The sequence below is a fragment of the Physella acuta genome, unplaced genomic scaffold, assembly GCF_028476545.2.
Source record: "Physella acuta isolate Inbredline_101_S28 unplaced genomic scaffold, ASM2847654v3 ptg001680l, whole genome shotgun sequence".
Classification (NCBI taxonomy): Eukaryota; Metazoa; Mollusca; class Gastropoda; family Physidae; genus Physella; species Physella acuta.
Genome location: NW_026733193.1, coordinates 173,399 through 192,318, shown reverse-complemented (window position 1 = coordinate 192,318; position 18,920 = coordinate 173,399). Strand labels below are relative to the sequence as shown.

At 39.1% G+C, this 18,920-nt stretch overlaps 1 protein-coding gene across 1 annotated transcript; it reads left to right on the top strand.

Moving 5' to 3' along the window:
* Positions 1-357: 357 nt before the first annotated feature.
* On the top strand, positions 358-18,468 carry LOC131929817 (alkaline phosphatase). Its single transcript, XM_059286208.1, has 15 exons — positions 358-532; positions 4,653-4,790; positions 5,677-5,897; positions 10,832-11,012; positions 11,489-11,567; positions 12,447-12,543; positions 12,713-12,820; positions 13,356-13,458; positions 13,989-14,123; positions 14,965-15,042; positions 15,787-15,900; positions 16,638-16,757; positions 17,239-17,319; positions 17,748-17,865; positions 18,329-18,468. The coding sequence occupies exons 1-15, from the start codon at positions 505-507 to the stop codon at positions 18,333-18,335; spliced, it is 1,608 nt and encodes a 535-aa protein (XP_059142191.1). The 5' UTR covers positions 358-504; the 3' UTR covers positions 18,336-18,468.
* Positions 18,469-18,920: the final 452 nt, after the last annotated feature.

Sequence of the window (18,920 nt, the reverse complement as noted above, 5' to 3'; positions counted from 1 at the left end):
TAAACGGCCGATTTTGAGGGAATTGGCCTACATATTGAGTACAGGTAAATACAAACACACCAAGGGGGCGTCACTGCTTACAACAATCCGGCTTTATTTGTTTTCCTCTGTAAAAAATAAATCAAACAAGTTTAATTTCTATTTGGCAGACATGTTATTAAAAATCTACACATAAACGGGGCTGCTTTGTTTAAATACCCATACAACACAGCTTTTTTAAAAATTTGGGAAAAAAAAATTAATGAAAAGTACTTTTTTTTTTCGTGACAGTTACGCCCCTTGAAGTTTGGCACGAGCTACGGGTGCGCGTGCTGGTTAAAAAGTTGATTGCACATCTTCGATGACGTAAGAGCAAGGGGAAGCTACCTAACACAAGCACAGCCGTGTTGCGAATAGTTATTGAGGAGAACAACGGAATGTATTTGAAATGCATTGCGAGTATTCGATGACTGAGTGAGGGCTTGCAAATGTGGGTAGGCTGTTCGATATGATGACGTCACGGATATGCCCGGACCAAGGCAATACAGCTCAGGTAAAAAAAATTATTCTAATTAACGGAATATAAAGAGTTTATTGAATTGTATTGTAAACACCATTTCAAGAATAGTAAAGCAAATTTTAAATGAGAATAAACATGCACAATACTTAAGCATCAGCCAACTAGAGTTACGTTTATGAGTTTAAATTAATTAAGTTAGATCTTGATTAATCGCCATGGCTTAGATTAAGTCCCCTGCTTTGCGCTGTCGAAATATAACAATAGTTAAATATTTATAAAAATAATTCTACTTAACTGATTGTCCTCACCTACCCCTCCCCCTCAACTATCTGAAAGTTTCGTTACTCTGTCATTTTTCTTTTAAATCTAAAACATCTCCTTGTAAAACTTGCCAAAAATAGGTTGAACATACGTGTGTACAGTGGTCGACTCGTTAGGTACTCTTTCAGACCAGATAGAGTAGAGTTCATCTATTTCTCTGGCGTGATGTGAAGGTAGATTGTGGCCAGCACGTGAAATACAACATACATCACCTTAACTACACTTAAACTGCACTAGAGATGCAGCAAAACAATACCTATTGCGTGAAAATTGTTTAAGCAGCACTGTTTCAAACTGGTCTAAACAAAAGGTCAGTGGCGGACAAAGGGGTGAGCTGAGCTGGCAACAGCTAGTGGCTCCCTAATGTTAGGGGCCCAATTATCTAATTTACACACGGCAACACACTTTAGATCAATTGGAATTGACATGGACGTCAAAGTAAAGACGAATCACATGAAATTAAGTATAGATAAAATCACATGAAATTAAGTATAGACAAATCGCATGAAATTAAGTATAGACAAATCACATGAAATTACGGATAGACAAATCACATGAAATTAAGTTTAGACAAATCACATGAAATTAAGTTTTAGACAAATCACATGAAATTAAGTATAGACAAATCACATGAAATTAAGGATAGACAAATCACATGAAATTAAGTATAGACAAATCACATGAAATTAAGTATAGACAAATCACATGAAATTAAGTATAGAAAAATCACATGAAATTAAGTTGAGACAAATCACATGAAATTAACTAAAGACAAATCACATGAAATTAACTAAAGACAAATCACATGAAATTAAGTTTAGACAAATCACATGAAATTAAATATAGACAAATCACAAGAAATTAAGGATAGACAAATCACATGAAATTAAGTATAGACAAATCACATAAAATTAAGTTTAGACAAATCACATGAAATTAAGTATAGACAAATCACATGAAAGTTGAGGATAGACAAATCACATTAAATTAAGTATAGACAAATCACATGCAATTAAACGAAATAAAATCAAAGGACAGTTAAATATTTAAGCATTTTAAGACATACCTTGTCGACAAATTTTTCCATCGCAATCAACATCCTATATTCTTCCCTATTGTACAGCTGCCCTAGATTTTGAGAACGTTAGTGTTGGGTTTTTTTAATGGGATAAACCTGGCGTTCGGTAATTCTTGAATTCGAGTAAGATGCATTAAGTTGTCTTAAGATTTATAGTCAAATTTTAATTAAAGTGTGATCTAAATCAATGAGTGTAGAATCTCCCTATCCTACCAGAGGCGTAGCGAAGTTGGGGGGGGGGGGGGCAGGGGGTGCATATGTCCCCGGGCGCCGACCTTAGGGGGCGCCAAAATGGGTTGGAAAAACAAATTAAAATCTCATTTTAGCTGCATTTTAGCTTTATATATATATAAAAATATATGGCGGGGGGTGCAAATCGAAAGTTCGAGGGGGGGGGGGGGTGCAAATCGAAAGTTTGAGGGGAAGGGGGTGCAAATCGAAAATTGAAAGGTTGATCCCGAGGGGGGCGCCAAATTGAAAGTTTGTCCCCGGGCGCCGGGAAGGATCGCTACGCCTCTGTATCCTACCACAATAGACTGTCCATTACTGACTAGATTTAAGTTGATTTTAGAAAGATAACGCTGGGAGGGGGGGGTGGGGGTTAGTTGAACCGGGGTGTTGCGGGTAATTTAGAGGTAAGGTTAGAATAGTCTAGAAAACAGGGATAGTGCGAGTGTGTTAATCAGAGTTTCTTCCCCTTCCCCCCCCCCCCCCCCCGAACGAAATTAAATTTATATAATTTATATAGAAAATATATACTTTTAACAGTGTCCGCCCCTCCCCCCCCCCCCCCCCCGAAGAAAGTCTACCGTTTCCCCCCCCCCCCCCCCCCCCCGAAAATTTCAAGTGCCCCCCCCCCCCCCCCCGGAGAAAAAAGTCTGGAAGAAACACTGGTGTTAATGTATTGTGATCCCAAGGTCGATTGCGGGTATAAAAGGTGTGTGAACGGTTGTGAGAGGGGCTGTGTGTGGTTAGCTAATTGGTGGAGTTTGTGGACCGATGTTAGGACGAATGAGTGGAAGGCGGGGTCGCGAGGGTGTAAAGAGGGAGGAATAAACACGTTAGAAACTACCTGTGGGAGTGTTGTGTTTTGGTGCGCTTTAGTCAGGATGGGAAGTGCTAAAGTCGACGGGGGGGGGGGAGAGGGAAGGGGTGTGTGTGCTCATTACCCCCAAAGAAAATCTACACCCTCCCCCCCCCCCCCGGATGAAATGGATTTATATGGGGAATATATACTTTTAACAATGTCCGTCAACCCCCGGAAATTTTAGTCCGCTCCCCAGAAAATTTCAAGTGCCCCCCCCCCACCCGAAACACTACCCATCGGTGTCAACCTCAACCACGGAGGGGGGTTGGGACGGACGGCAGGAGGAGGACTGGGGGGTTGTATGCCGAACATGTTTGGAAAACAATGGCTTGATGAATTAAATTAAAAGTAAATTTAGATAGCTTTTCAATAATAATTTAGAAAGTAAAAACGGGTAATTTTGTGAGTTAGCCATATATATATGGCTACAGGACATTACCCCCCTGGATATTTCCCCCCCCGGACATTTCCCCCCCGTATTTACCCCCCGGAGCAATTACCCCCCTGTCAATTACCCCCCTGTCAATTACCCCCCGGGGAATTACCCCCCCCCCCCTCTCAAGTTACAATCCTAACTCTAACTAGAACTTTATACCTATATACTAATTTAATCCAAACCTTAAGAAAAAGACCAAAACCTAAGCATCCACCTCAGCCTAAAACTTCACACAAAACCAAAACCAAAGCTAGACACAACCCTAACCCTAAAACTAGCTCTAACCCTAACCCTAGCCCTAACCCTAACCCTAACCCTAACCCTAGCCCTAGCCCTAGTCCTAGCCCTAGCCCTAGCCCTAATCCTAACCCTAACCCTAACCCTAGCCCTAGCCCTAACCCTAACCCTAACCCTAACCCTAATCCTAATCCTAGCCCTAACCCTAACCCTAACCCTAGCCCTAACCTTAGCGCTAACCCTAACCCTAACCTTAACCCTAACCCTAACCCTAACCCTAACCCTAACCCTAACCCTAACCCTAACCCTAGCCCTAGCCCTAACCCTAACCCTAGCCCTAACCCTAGCGCTAACCCTAACCCAACCCTAACCCTAACCCTTACCCTAACCCTAGCCCTAGCCCTAACCCTGTCCCGGGGGGGGGCGGGTAATGTCCTACTGGGCGGGGGGTAATTGACAGGGGGGTAATTGACAGGGGGGGTAATTACTCTGGGGGGTAATGTCGGGGGGAAATATCCGGGGGGTAATTGACAGGGGGGAAATGCCCTGTTCCCATATATATATATATATATATATATATATATATATATATATATATATATATATATATATGTTATGGTCAAAGCCCGAAGTGCGGCCAAAGCCCACATTGGCCGGCCAATGCGCACATTGGTCGGCTCTCTTGACCAAAGCCCGAAAAACTTAGCACTAAGAGCGTATTTCGTACAAAATGACCCCGGGGACTGTTAAGACTGGGGTCCAGCTCAAGGTTGACTCGCTCCTGCATAAAGCTGTTTACAATATTTAACGAATTTCCCCAGAATAAATGTATTCTTCAAAGCCTTTCATTTACCTGTTTAACATGCGCTCTTCCTGATTACCATAATGATAAACTCTTTCAAAATTAACAAATCGTCTATCTATAACCAATGTGCTAATTTATTTCTTATTGAACGGGGTAATTAGCCATTTCGACCTTTTCATCCGTCTGCAGATGGCTATATAGCGGAAACGTGTTTGCCAAATTTAGCAGTTGCTCGACGTTTTGAAGAGTCGATCAGCGACGTCAACATGTGGACAAAAGTCGTGGTCGCAGTTTGTTTGTTAGGTTTGGCTCACTCTGCATTTGAAAGTAAGTTTTTTAAAAACCTGGCTAAGATCATTTATTTTTTTATGTTTTCATTTTCTTATCGTGTGTTGAGCGGACTGTGTTAGAAAATTAATTTTGTATACTTAGGGGAAACTTACAACAGCTCTGATTGATATTCTATTTGCTATGATAATGTGTTTTATATTTAATTTTTATGAGGGGGACGGCGTGGCCTATCGATAGAGAGCTAGACTGCTAATCCGAAAGTCTCAAGCTCGAAACCGGGTTCTAGTCAGTAGAACGTCCCAACTCTGATGGGTACCTAATTCAAGTTAGGGAAAACAAAGGCGACTGGGCATTGTGCTGACCGCACTATCCCTTCTCATGCCGAGGTCCATGAAACAGATGAACTCTACTTCATCCGCCCCATGTGCCTTGGGATACGCAAAGATGACGACGATAAAAATATAAACATATATTATGAAACAATAGTAAAAATGTTAGTTCCTGTGACTCTTGATGCGTTGTAGTTTTTATTGATGTTTACGTATGTAAATGTTGTCAGTTCGAATGACTTGGTGTTAATGTACAGGTCTAACGACGTTTGGTGCAAATTACATTTTTAATGACTTTGAGTCTCTGTATGTTGAGTCTCACTACTAAAAACTTATTTCCCAAAATAAAAAAATATTAAAAACGCATTATATAGAGCTAATAAAGTATATACATATATTTATATCCTATACACTTCGAATTTTACATCATGTTTAACAGAGGTCTGTGTGGTCCAGCGGTAGAATACGCTATTGTAAATCTAACAGTCACGAGTTCGAAACCTAGACTGCAGACCGTTCAGAGAATGAATTACCTTAGATAAACGAGATTTAGTTCCATGATACACAATTTCATGTTCGTTTTGCTTGGCCAGGTAACGACCAGTGGCGACGCCAGGCCAGAGCGGATCTCGAGCGGGCCAAAAATGTCAAGCAAATAACTAGTTTGGCCAAGAATGTTGTCCTCATGATTGGAGATGGTATGGGTCTACCCACCGTCACGGCGGGTCGCATCTACACGGGTCAAAAGAAGGGTCAGACGGGCGAGGAATACAAGTTTACTTTCGAGCAGTTTCCCAATGTCGCTTTGTCCAAGGTAGGTTTAAAATTTTTCAAACGTCGTTTTATAAAAGGTTGGTTTAAAGCTTCCAAACATCGGTTTATACAAGGTAGGTTTAAAGCTTACAAACATCGTTTTATACAAGGTAGGTTTAAAGCTTCTAAACATCGTTTTATACTAAGTAGGTTTTGACAGTTTCCCAACACTGCTTTGTCCAAGGTAGGTTAAATAGTCTACCAACTTAAACATTGAAACTACTCTACCATTTAACTACTAACTACTTGACAGTCTGCTTACATGGCACATTACCTTACTACTAGACAACTTACCAAATTATTTGACACATTCCTAGCTTCATAACAACTCCCATAAGAATAAGACAACTTGTCTAACTTCTTGGCACATTGCCTAACAACTAGATAACTTGCCTAATTTCTTGAAAACTATACTATTTGATAACTTGCGAGATCCAATATAGGCATCCATTTAAATAGTTTTTTATCACTGTCCCTTACTCCTTTTAACGTAATAGCCAACTGGTAGAGAAAATGATTACCAACACAAAATCTCGAGTGTTATTCCTCAGCTATCTTTTGTAACGAATCTATTCTTGGGAAAGTAAAGGCAGCTGAGCATTGTGCTGGGTTCAAGTGCTGAAGTTAAAGAAACAGTTAAACTCTACTTCATCTGTTGTATGGACCATGGGATCTGAACTGGAGAACTCATTGTCCTCTGACTCAGAAACCCTAATTTGAGATGTTTCCCAAAGGTTAACAGTGGTCTGGGCCATTTTTGTTTTCAGTTCACTACGTGTCGTTTTTCAGCATACGTTTGCAGTTATGTGTTAATTAATGCTAATTATTCATACAAAATTAGCATCGATTTCCAAACCAACAGTTGGGATATCCCATCGGCACACCATCTGTTGCCTTTATCAGCTCTGTGCTGTCAATTGAGATGTAACCATAAAGGGAAAAAACTCTTAAAATTATTTTGTATCACTTCGGTTGATTCTCTTCTTTGTTTCGTTTCTGCTGACTTGTGTTATATTATATCTACTTCTAGAATGTAAATAATTTCAACGAGCATACGCCGCTATTTAGTTCAATTCCTATTTTTCAGTAAGTCATAATTTGTGAGTTCCACACTACCAATGCTGTGACTGAAAATATTTTGCTTTAAAACACTATCAGTAGCTAGTTAAGGGCGATTATCCTCACCCTCAATTTCCACTCCTCCCCCCCCCCCCCTCCCCCCCCCCCCCGGCCCCCGCCTCCGTGAAAGCAGCCGTCTGTGACGACAGTTTACAGACGACAATAGAAAGAGCAAGCAGAACATGTTATTATCTCCACTTAGTTTCAAATAGTTTAAAAACTAAATTATCTGCCCCTAATAACCGTCACTACGATTGTAAACAGCTCACTAGACTGGTGGGGGGGGGGGGGGTAGGGGTGGTAGCGATATGGTCTGTTGAGCTTACGTCTTGGTGGTGTCTCGCATGGTCCCAACGTAGAGAATTATATATATACATGTTTCGACATTGTTACGATGTTATGTTATGGTTAGGTCTTGGTGTTGGGTTAGATATCCAATGTAATGGTGTATCGAAGGTATACTATACCTATTCTTAACTTTCAACCATATATATATAAATATATATATGGTTGCTTTTATGTATATATATATATATATATATATATATATATATATATATATATATATATATATATATATATATATATATATATATATATATATATCTAATATATAAAGCTCAGTTCTGTATGTAATGCATTTGTATGTCGTTGGAATTGTACGAATTTAAGTGTTAGAAAATTATCGTGCGCATTTGTCTAAATTTATGAGCTAAAAAATTACTATTGAAAGTGTTGGGAAATAATTTTCATTTTTCAAATTATAGTAATAATTGTCGGCATGTTCAATAAACACAAGTTTTAAAAAAAATATCATCTTTTACAAAAATTCTAATTATGTCTTTATTTAGTCCTATAGCACTTACTTCCCTTTGATAAATTAGGAAAAACACAATTACTTCCCTTTATAAAACCATTGCATTCCGTGAAAATAATTTACTTTTTATAACACGTTTTTAACACGTTTTTCTTAACTCAGCTTCGCGTTTGTTTGTTTGTTTGTTGTTAAAATTGACATCGAAAATTAGCCCACTTCTGATTGCTCTAGAGACCTGAAATTTGGCATGCATGCTACTTTCGCCTAACAATTTCAGATGCAATCATAAAAACTAGCAATTAGTGACCGTAATTAGCTTAATTTAATTACGCCCCAAGGACCATAAAATTGAGGACATGATTTCTAAAGATACCGACAAGACTTGAGGCCTATTGACACAGTTACTTCGGCCCCAATCGATGTGAGCGCGCTGGCCGTGATCGTATAGTGGTTAGTACTTCGCGTTGTGGCCGCGACAACCCAGGTTCGAATCCTGGTCGCTCAAGATTTTTAGTCCGTGTATTTATAAACACTTTTTTAAAAACCACGTTTTTCATATGTAGCAACGGACTAAAAATGAGAAAATAAAATACTTAAAAAAAACTTTTTAAAAAACCACGTTTTTTATGTGTAGCAACGGACTAAAAAGGAGAACGGACACGGTAACACATTGTTAACGGTGACACGGTTGGTACGCTGGGCATGCTAAAATACACATAAACACGTTTTTCCTTAACTCAGCTTCGCGTTTATTTGTTTGTTTATGGGAGATTTGATCACGTGATTCGTGAGTAGATCTCCACGCCAGCAACGTAAATTACACCCTTTCTCTGTTTAAAGCGTATCGGTCGCTCAAGATTTTTTTAGTCCGTGTATTTAAAAACACTTAGTCAAGTCATACTTAATCAAGTGATTAGATAAAGTAGAAAATAAACTATATAAAAAACTTTTTAAAAACCACGTTTTTCATGTGTAGCAACGGACTAAAAAGGAGAAAATAAAATACTTAAAAAAAAACTTTTTAAAAAACCACGTTTTTCTTGTGGACTAAAAAGTAGAAAATAACTATTTACATACATTTGATGACAAAAAACGTGGGTCGGGCAGATGGGTCGGGAAATTTGATGGTGAACGTACCCACGTTTTTTGTCATCAAATGTATGTAAATAGTTATTTTCTACTTTTTAGTCCACAAGAAAAACGTGGTTTTTTAAAAAGTTTTTTTTTAAGTATTTTTATTATTAACTCAGCTTCGCGTGGATGTGTTTGTTGTTAAAATTGACATCGAAAATTAGCCCACTTCTGATTGCTCTATAGATCTGAAATTTGGCATGCAGGTTACTTTCGCCTAACAATTTCAGATGCAATCATAAAAACTAGCAATTAGAGACCGTAATTAGCTTAATTTAATTACGCCCAAAGGACCATAAAATTGAGGACATGATTTCTAAAGATACCGACAAGACTGGAGGCTTGTTGACACAGTTACTTCGGCCCCAATCGATGTGAGCGCGCTGGCCGTGATCGTATAGTGGTTAGTACTTCGCGTTGTGGCCGCGACAACCCAGGTTCGAATCCTGGTCGCTCAAGATTTTTTTAGTCCGTGTATTTATAAACACTTAGTCAATTCATACTTAATCAAGTCATTAGATAAAGTAGAAAATAAACTATATAAAAAACTTTTTTAAAAAACACGTTTTTCATGTGTAGCAACGGACTAAAAAGGAGAAAATAAAATACTTAAAAAAAACTTTTTAAAAAACCACGTTTTTCTTGTGGACTAAAAAGTAGAAAATAACTATTTACATACATTTGATGACAAAAAACGTGGGTCGGGCAGATGGGTCGAGAAATTTGATGGTGAACGTACCCACGTTTTTTGTCATCAAATGTATGTAAATAGTTATTTTCTACTTTTTAGTCCACAAGAAAAACGTGGTTTTTTAAAAAGTTTTTTTTAAGTATTTTATTAATTACTTTGTTTTGGTGTTGGGAAAAAAAAATAATTACATAATTAGCGGGGATTGATCAAGTGCAAATGTTGTAGGTATTTTACGGATAGGCTTGGAGTATTAAAATTGTTCATTAAATTGAAACAGGCGCGTTCGTTTAAGTGAGTGCAAAAGACTATGAATAAGTTGGGGTACTATAGTCGTTCATTAAGCTAAAACAGGTGATTCCGCCCCGGGCGTTTATGTTCGCGTTAGTGTTTTCTTTGTGTTTAGGTGGGTTTGCGTTAGTGGTTGCGTTTTGATTTGGTTCGTTTTTGTTCTTTCTTTTTTCGTTTTTGTTTGTGTTTTTTTGTTTGGGTTTGTATTTGTGTTTTTGGTTGGTTTTGCGTTTGGATTTGGTTTGTTTTCGTTTGCTTTTTCGTTGTTTTTTTTTTTTTGTTGGTATTGGTGTTTGTGGTTGGGTTTGTTGTTAGGTTTTTGTTTTCGTTTGCTTTTTTGTTTGTTTTTTCTTTGTGTTTGTATTGGTGTTTGTGGTTGTGGTTGGGTTTGTTGTTAGGTTTTTGTTTTCGTTTGTATTTGTAATTGTGTTAGCGTTATGTTTGCGTTTTGTTGTTTTGGTTGGTTGTGGTTTGGGTGGGCAATGCCGGGTTTATGATGATTACTAAACACACAGGTAATGGTCTTTAACAGAAAGGTTTTTCACAGAAGCCAGAGCAGGGCCTGGCCGGGACGGCTAGTATATATATATATATATATATATATATATATATATATATATATATATATATATATATATATATATATATATATAATATAATATTTTTAAATTAATTCATTAATTTATTTGTTCATGTGTTCGTTGGTCCGTTGGTTCGTGTGTTTTTTTGTTCGTTCGTTTGTTTGATTGTTTGTTTGTTTATTCATTCATTTATTTATTTAAATTATTTATTGATATAATGTATTTATTTATATAATTTATATATGTTTGTGTGTATGCGTGTTTATATGTAGATAAAAGAATGATTGTATCTGTTTCCTGTCCACAAGACATATAACCTTGACCGTCAAGTGCCAGACAGTGCTGGAACCGCTTCCGCCATCATGACAGGGGTCAAGGTCAACCTCGGGACCCTCGGGGTCGACGGCTCGGTGCCTTACGGAGAGAACTGCACGGAGTACAGGAAAGACAGGCATCTGAAGACTATACTGGACTACGCCTTGGAAGCAGGTTTGCTATTACAAATACACATGTCTCCATTTGTTCATTGATATCTGAAAGCTGTTAGATCACTTGTCACATTAGTTTGTCGAGCAATCTAAGCAAAAAGATGGACTAGTGTTATGGACTTTTTTTTTTGCCTGATCGGATACTGATGAATATACACTCGAGGTTTTAATACAGAACACCCTATGGCGTCTAGGCGGAAGAATGACAAAACTCGCGCCCCAACAGCTAAGATCCATAAAATGCAGAAAAACTATTAAACATGGTGATGTGTCTAAAAATACACAACAGGTAACAATTATCGTAACGAGTTCCCTTATATTACATTTCTTCCGAGATCGCAGCAACGATGCGACGGGCACGCAGTTAATATTTTTGATTATGGAAACAATACGAAAAGTGTGAACTTGTGTGAGCAGTAGAATACATGAACTGATATTTGTGAACCATATGTTAACTGCTGTCTGTGACGTCATCAGGTAAATCAGTCGGAGTGGTGACAACGACCCGTATCACACACGCAACACCTGGGTCCACGTACGCTCACACGCCGTGGAGGTGAGTAGTTTAACTGGGTGACTAGGTGAGAGATAAACAGGTGAGTAGTCAGGTGATAGGGGAACAGAGGGGTAGCCAGGTGTGAACTAACAGTTGGGTAGTTAGGTGAGAAATTGACAGGTGTGTAGTCAGGTGAGAAATGAACAGATGTGTAGTCAGGTGAGAAATGAACAGATGTGTAGTCAGGTGTGAAATAAACAGGTGGGTAGTCAGCTGTGAAATAAACAGGTGGGTAGTCAGGTGTGAAATAAACAGGTAGGTAGTCAGGTGTGAAATAAACTGGTGGGTAGTCAGTTGTGAAATAAACAGGTGTGTAGTCAGGTGTGAAATAAACAGGTGGGTAGTCAGGTGTGAAAGAAACAGGTTGGTAGTCAGGTTGAAAATAAGCAGGTAGGTGGTCAGGTGTTAAATGAACAGGTGGGTAGTCAGGTGGGAAATAAACAGGTGGGTAGACAGGGTGAAATAAACAGGTGGGTAGTCAGGTGTGAAATAAACAGGTGGGTAGTCAGGTGAGAATTAAACAGGTGTGTAGTCAGGTGTGAAATAAACAGGTGGGAAATAAACAGGTGCGTAGGCAGGTGTGAAATAAACAGGTGGGTAGTCAGGTGTGAAATAAACAGGTGGGTAGTCACGTGTGAAATAAACAGGTGTGAAATAAACAGGTGGGTAGTCACGTGTGAAATAAACAGGTGGGTAGTCAGGTAAAAAATAAACAGGTGGTTATTCAGGTGAGAAATAAACCGGTGGGCAGTCAGATGGGAAATGAGCTGGCGTCTTGCCTAGTGGGAACTAGTTTTAATTAAAGCATGTTTATATCAAATATGACTAAACAAAAACAGAACCCTCCGTAAAAAAATAAAGCCTAACACTTTTGTTTAGAGACTGGGAGAGCGACACGGACATGAAGGGGATCCAAGGCTGTGAACACCTGAAGGACATCGCCTACCAGCTGGTCATGGACAACCCTAACATCAACGTAAGCTATATATATATATATATATATATATATATATATATATATATATATATATATATATATATATATATATATATATATATATATATATATATATATACATTGTATGATGCACCATTCTGATCAAATAGAATGAAAATGTATCTTTATGTTTTCTACCCCTGACCAGGTTCTGTTAGGTGGTGGCAGACGTAGCTTCATCAACAACACGACCCCTGACCCGGGGACTAAGAAAATCAGCTCCAACCAACGTACCGACGGTCTGGATTTAAGGGAGGTAAGATATTTGTTGAAAGGGGGTTTCCCTTTGTTAAAGATTAGAGATGCCTCTCAGTAGACATTTTAAAATGATGACTAGGAAATTTCGAGTTTGCCTAAACGCTTTACGTTATTATTATTTTAAAAAGCTATAGATCTGGTTTGAATAGATTTATATCTGAGTGATTATGGTTGTCTATTTTAGTACACTTTTTTAAGAATGATCGACTTTGAAAAAATAAACATGATAATTTTTTTTTTTTTTTGTTAAACGCTTGAAAAATCATAACATAAATAACTATCGAAGTTGCCTCAACACTGATTTATAAAACTACTTATTATTTTACACTGTCGTTACCATAGCTTTCGCTTATTTTGCGCCCATGGGATAAATATCTCTTAACATCTTGTCTTGGGCCGTTTGCTGTAGTGGTAGGCGAATTTGATGGCACACACAAACTGCAATATAATTAAGGATTTCGTTAAAATAAATTGAAGTTTATCAAGAATACATTGGAGTTTATCAAAAGTGGAAATAAATTTCTATTGTAAAGGCATGGAAAGCAGAGAAGAGATCACGTGGTGTGGCGCATGCGTATGTAGAGAACAAGGCCCAGTTTGATGCGGTGGACCCACTCAAGACCGATTATCTGTTTGGTAAGGGAAGTAACTCTAGAAAAACCCATAATAAACATTGAAGTAATCCTTACAAGTCAGGGGTCGGCAACCTTTTCAGACGGAAGACCCAAAAGTTACAATCTACAAAAATTTAACAATTTTTAAAGAGCCACTAACATTTTATGTGCACTTCGGTAGTGGAAAGCATGGAACCATTGCCACGGGGCTGGCCACAGCACAGTTTGTGGGCCTGGGCCTAATGCCTAGCGGCTGTCGGCCAGTGTTTCTTCCAGGCATCTATTTATTATTATAAATATAATATAAATATTATATTTATAATATTTTTGAGTTTTGAAAATAATATAACTATTATGGAACTGGAGAGCCGCATCTTGACATCAAAAGAGCCGCAGGTTGCCGACCCCTGTTACAAGTTATAGAAGCCAACTGACCAGTATGATTTAACATGTTAAATCTTATCATTTACACAAATCAGCTGTAACAGTTCATTATCATTTTAACTTTCATTTATTGTTTTTTTAAATATTCTAAACCTAAATGACGTTCAGGATTGTTCACCTCAAGTCACATGACTTATGAGCTAGAACGTAACCCGACAGAAGAGCCGTCACTCACTGAAATGGTGGACAAGGCCATCAGAATTCTCAGGAAAAATCCGAAAGGTTATTTCCTGCTCATTGAAGGTTTGATCTCTCTCATTATTGTTTGATTTAAGATTGTTAGGCTATTGGTAGAGGGTCAAAAAGTAGTGTCAATTAATGGCTGGTATCGACTAATAAGGAAGCCGCTAGTGTATCGATCTTGGTATCGTTGACAAAGTATAAAACGTTGATAGATACCAGTAGGTATCTAAATGGAACAAAATTATGTTATAAAGTAAAAAATAAAGTACACATTCGAACTTAGGGACAGTTAGTAGAGTGCACCTGTTACTATGACCTCGGTATATGAAGAGATAGTGTGGTCAGCACTATACCCAGTCGCCTCTACTTTCCCTAACGTGAGCTCGGTAACCATCAGAGCTGGGTGGACTCAGGGGCTTCCTACGTAATTGAGCCCGGGATCTGAACTCCAGATATTCGGGTTAGCAGTCGAACGCTCTGCTATTCATCATTTTCTAGATACACACAAAATTTCAATTTTGATCTGTATTTGAAATTTAAAACGAGTCAGATTGGGTCAGATGCGTAGCGACCCTTCCCGGCGCCCGGGGACAAACTTTTCGATTTGCACCCCCCCCCCCCCTCAAACTTTCGATTTGCACCCCCCCCCCTCGAGATTTCGATTTGCACCCCCCCCCCCTCAAACTTTCGATTTGCACCCCCCTGAACCTTTCAATTTATTTTTCCAACCCATTTTGGCGCCCCCTAAGGTCGGCGCCCGGGGACATATGTCCCCCCCCCCCCGTCCCCCGTCCCCCCTCGCTACGCTACTGGATTGGGTATCACGTTCTTATTAATTTAACGCTAAATAACATGAATATACAGAACCCTACCTGGATTAATAGGCATGTGATATTCGCAGGGGGTCGGATAGACCACGCCCACCACGACAACTACGGTAAACGAGCCTTGGAAGAAACCTACGAGTTGGATAATGCAGGTAGACAAAAATATAAAGTTTTGAATTTTATCAACAAAGTTAAATTTCGTTGACTAGTTTGTTTTTATTAGAGTTTAATTTTGTTTCCATGAGTTTCAGGGCATAAGTCTTTCGACTTGGATGCTTTAACTTCACATTGCAGCCTCTCCCCCCGGCATACACTCCCGCGCACAACCCCCCCCCCCCCCCCTTCCCTTTCCAACTTAAAAATAAGCTGGAGTTTAATCTCTAATCCTTTAGGACAACAAGAGAAAAGAGACTATCGTGCCACTCGATTTTAACCACCCCACTTTGATAGTATTAGACTTAAACCCTGGAATTTTCACTTCCTATTCAGCTGATGATTTCCTTGTATCAAAGCATACAGAATCCTACAACTCTATTAGTATAATAAACGTCACATTATTTTAGTGTTAAATCATTTACAAGTTTTATTCTGCTTGATTGTGGCTTTAATATCAATACAATGCAATGAATAAACAATTTGATTGAGTTAAGCTCTCTCTAAGAGCCTAGTTATATAAAGTATCCTTCAATAAAAATAACTCCGGTGTGTGTAACTTCATAATTTTTCGGGTTTGGGTAATACCTGCAGTACAGTTAGCTATCACGCCACTGACTCATCCACGATATGTAATCAGCTCAACGCTAATTAATTGCTGTACATCATTCACACATCCACAATGTATAATCGACTCAATGCTAATTAATTGCCGTAAATACATGATTTTTTTTTCCATCCAGTTAAAAAAGTGGGCCAGATGGTTTCCATCCAAGACACGCTGACCATCGTCACAGCTGACCACTCCCACGCATTCGGCATCGCTGGGTACCCAACTAGAGGCAACAACATCCTGAGTAAGTGCTCATTAGTCTAAATAGTTAATGCTAATTATAAGGTTTAGGCTGCTCCCTGCGGCCCTTAAATAGTGTGATACTGATTTCTTTACCAGTGGGATTGTTGCGATAAGATGATCGTATAAAGTCCAATAAGCCAGAATAACGTTGTCCTGAGCTATTTTATCATCTTTTTCCCGTTCGTGCTCCAAGACAAACGGGACAGATGAAGTAGAGTTCATCTACTTCAATTACCTCGGCATACAATAAGGTATTGTGGTCAGCATTATGTCCAGCCGCTTTACTTTCACTAACAGGCTCTTGCCCTGGATCCGAATTCGAGACGTTCGGGTTAGCAGTTGTAAGCTCTACCATCCGACCACGCCGTCCTATCAGCTTAACTGTGGGTGACTTGAATCCGGTTACTCGGGCAGGTTAGGCTCGTTAGCTGTGGACAGCCACTCTTCTTTGAGAGACAACTCTAAAATTAAAATTAAACAACTGCTGCCTTGTCTTTTGTTATTGGTTGGACAAAGGCTATGGAACCAAATCCAAAAAGAAAAGCAGGCTGAAATCGGAGTCAATGGCCTCAATGGCGCATAACCAGTTGACACGTATCCTTAATTGTGCTGGAGAGGATCCCTTCCAACACTAAAATTAAGAACGAAGAAGAAGAAGAAGAGAACCCGGTTAGAAAATACTAGGACATCTGGCATAAAGACGAGAAATGATTCCACTTTGTTTTGAACTGTTGTCAGGTGTTGTTGACGACATCTTGAAAGGAGAGGACCCGTATGATAACCTGCCGTACTTGACCTTGAACTATTTTAACGGACCAGCGTACGGCAGGACAGACCTGACCAATGTCGATACTAAAGGTGAGCAGGTTATTTATAGCCTAGTGGGAGAGTAGGACAGGGTAGTGTAGGACATGGTAGTGTGGTGTGGTGTGGTGTGGTATGGTGTAGTGTAGTGTAGTGTAGTGTAGTGTAGTGTAGTGTAGTGTAGTGTAGTGTAGTGTAGTGTAGTGTAGTGTAGTGTAGTGTAGTGTAGTGTAGTGTGGGTTGGTGTGGTGTGGTGTGAGGTGGTGTGGTGTGAGGTGGTGTGGTGTGGTGTGGTGTAGTGTAGTGTAGTGTACACGCAGAAAAAATAACTTTGGAGTGTTCCATTACGGAATGGTTGCAACTCGCAAAGTTAACCTAAAAGAAGGTACTTTTGAGTAATTAGTGCTCTGTAAACACGTTCAGGATGTGATTTTGGATTAAAGTGACATGGTTGATATATAGATTATATACGTATAATTATGATTCAATTAAGGCCTCGAAATGACGCTGACTCTGTTTTAAATTCTATTTATAGACAACAATTTCCAACAGCCCGGGTGTGTGGGGATGCCGTACGCCGCCCACGGTGGGGAGGACGTCGCGATATACGCGCAAGGTGAGTACCTAACAGTAGCGGAACTGGAAAAAGTGGCTTTTGGGCATTTGTCGCATTCGGGTAAGTATACATTCGGGCATTTGTCGCATTCGGGTAAGTACACATTCGGGCATCTGTCGCATTCGGGAAGTGTATATTCAGGCATTAGTGGCATTCGGGCGAGTGTCCATTCGGAAAACGGTCTTCTGGCAAACGGCCTTCATGGTGACGACGGTGCTTATTCATTTGAAAGCCTTTAAAACTGCGAGGGGTCCTAATCTATAGTTTAGCTTACACGTTAATCCGTCTGATGATGACTTGTTGCTGTGGTACAGACAAAAATTCCTGCCACCCCCAGGGCTCATGTCCCTCCCTGAAATTTTTTTTTACTGCTGCCCTTAGGAATCACGCCCCATCTTGAATGGTTTTTTTTTTCCTATTCCCCCTAGGGCCCATGTCCCACCTGTTCCACACCACCCATGAGCAGAACTACATCGGTCACGTGATGATGTACGCATCCTGTATAGGAGAGTACAAGAGCTCGTGTGATTTGAAGAGTCGGAAACGGTGAGTGAACAGTGCTAGTATAGAGAAACATAAAACATTTCCTTTAAAAAAATATTTACATGAATATACTTGTCAACATTAATTTGTTACACGGAAATAAAATAGTGAAGTATTTAATGAATATTGAAGGACGCAATTTTCGTTTAGTTGTAGTTTTTCCGTCTTTTATTGATCAATTGTATTTTAAAGCGTGTGGTTAGCTTTATCCAGTGGTTAGGAATATCATATCAAACCGCATTGGATCGTATATCTTAAGATTAGATTGTATAGGGTGGAATCGTATTATGATGTTTAACTTGATTTTTAAATATTTTTGATCTGCATGATCTACTAGGTTGTGTGATTAAAATCCAAGCCCCTTTATATTTTAAATAAATGTGTTTTAAACTATACCTTATAATCATTATGTAATAGTATTATGTATTAATATTTCTGGACTAAATGTGTATACATACTTTTCCAGTCGTTGATGAAAGAACGAGATCCCACCGGTTGGACTAAAAAAGAACAGTGACCAACAGTTACTGCCCTTTAACAAGTTTTCCACACATTCCTATAGCTGTTTCACGTGTTGTAGCAAATAAACTAATTTTTTTTTCAAGATCATCTGGTGTTTTTTTTTCTGTTGCTGTTGTGCGTGTGGTGTTGATAAACTTGGTGGTGTTTTGAGTGGTGTGTCTTTTTAGTCTGATGTTACTTTGTGTGGTGTATGCCTGATGGTGTTTCGTGTCATTTATGGGTGCATACGTGTAATTGCTAAAATAACTGGTCAACACAGAAACATTCGAAATACTACCGCATCAGGTTAATGATGATCTTTAATACGGTATTGGAAATTAATAGTATTCATTTTTAAACAGTAAGCCTATATATATGTGTGTGTGTGCGTGCGTGCGTGCGTGCGTGCGTGCGTGCGTGCGTGCGTACGTGCGTGCGTGCGTGCGTGCGTGCGTGTGTGTGTGTGTGTGTGTGTGTGTCATGACGGTTTTGATAACGTAAATGTGTGGTTTTACAATATTTAATTCATTTTGAAACTGAGGGTATACACAAAGCGA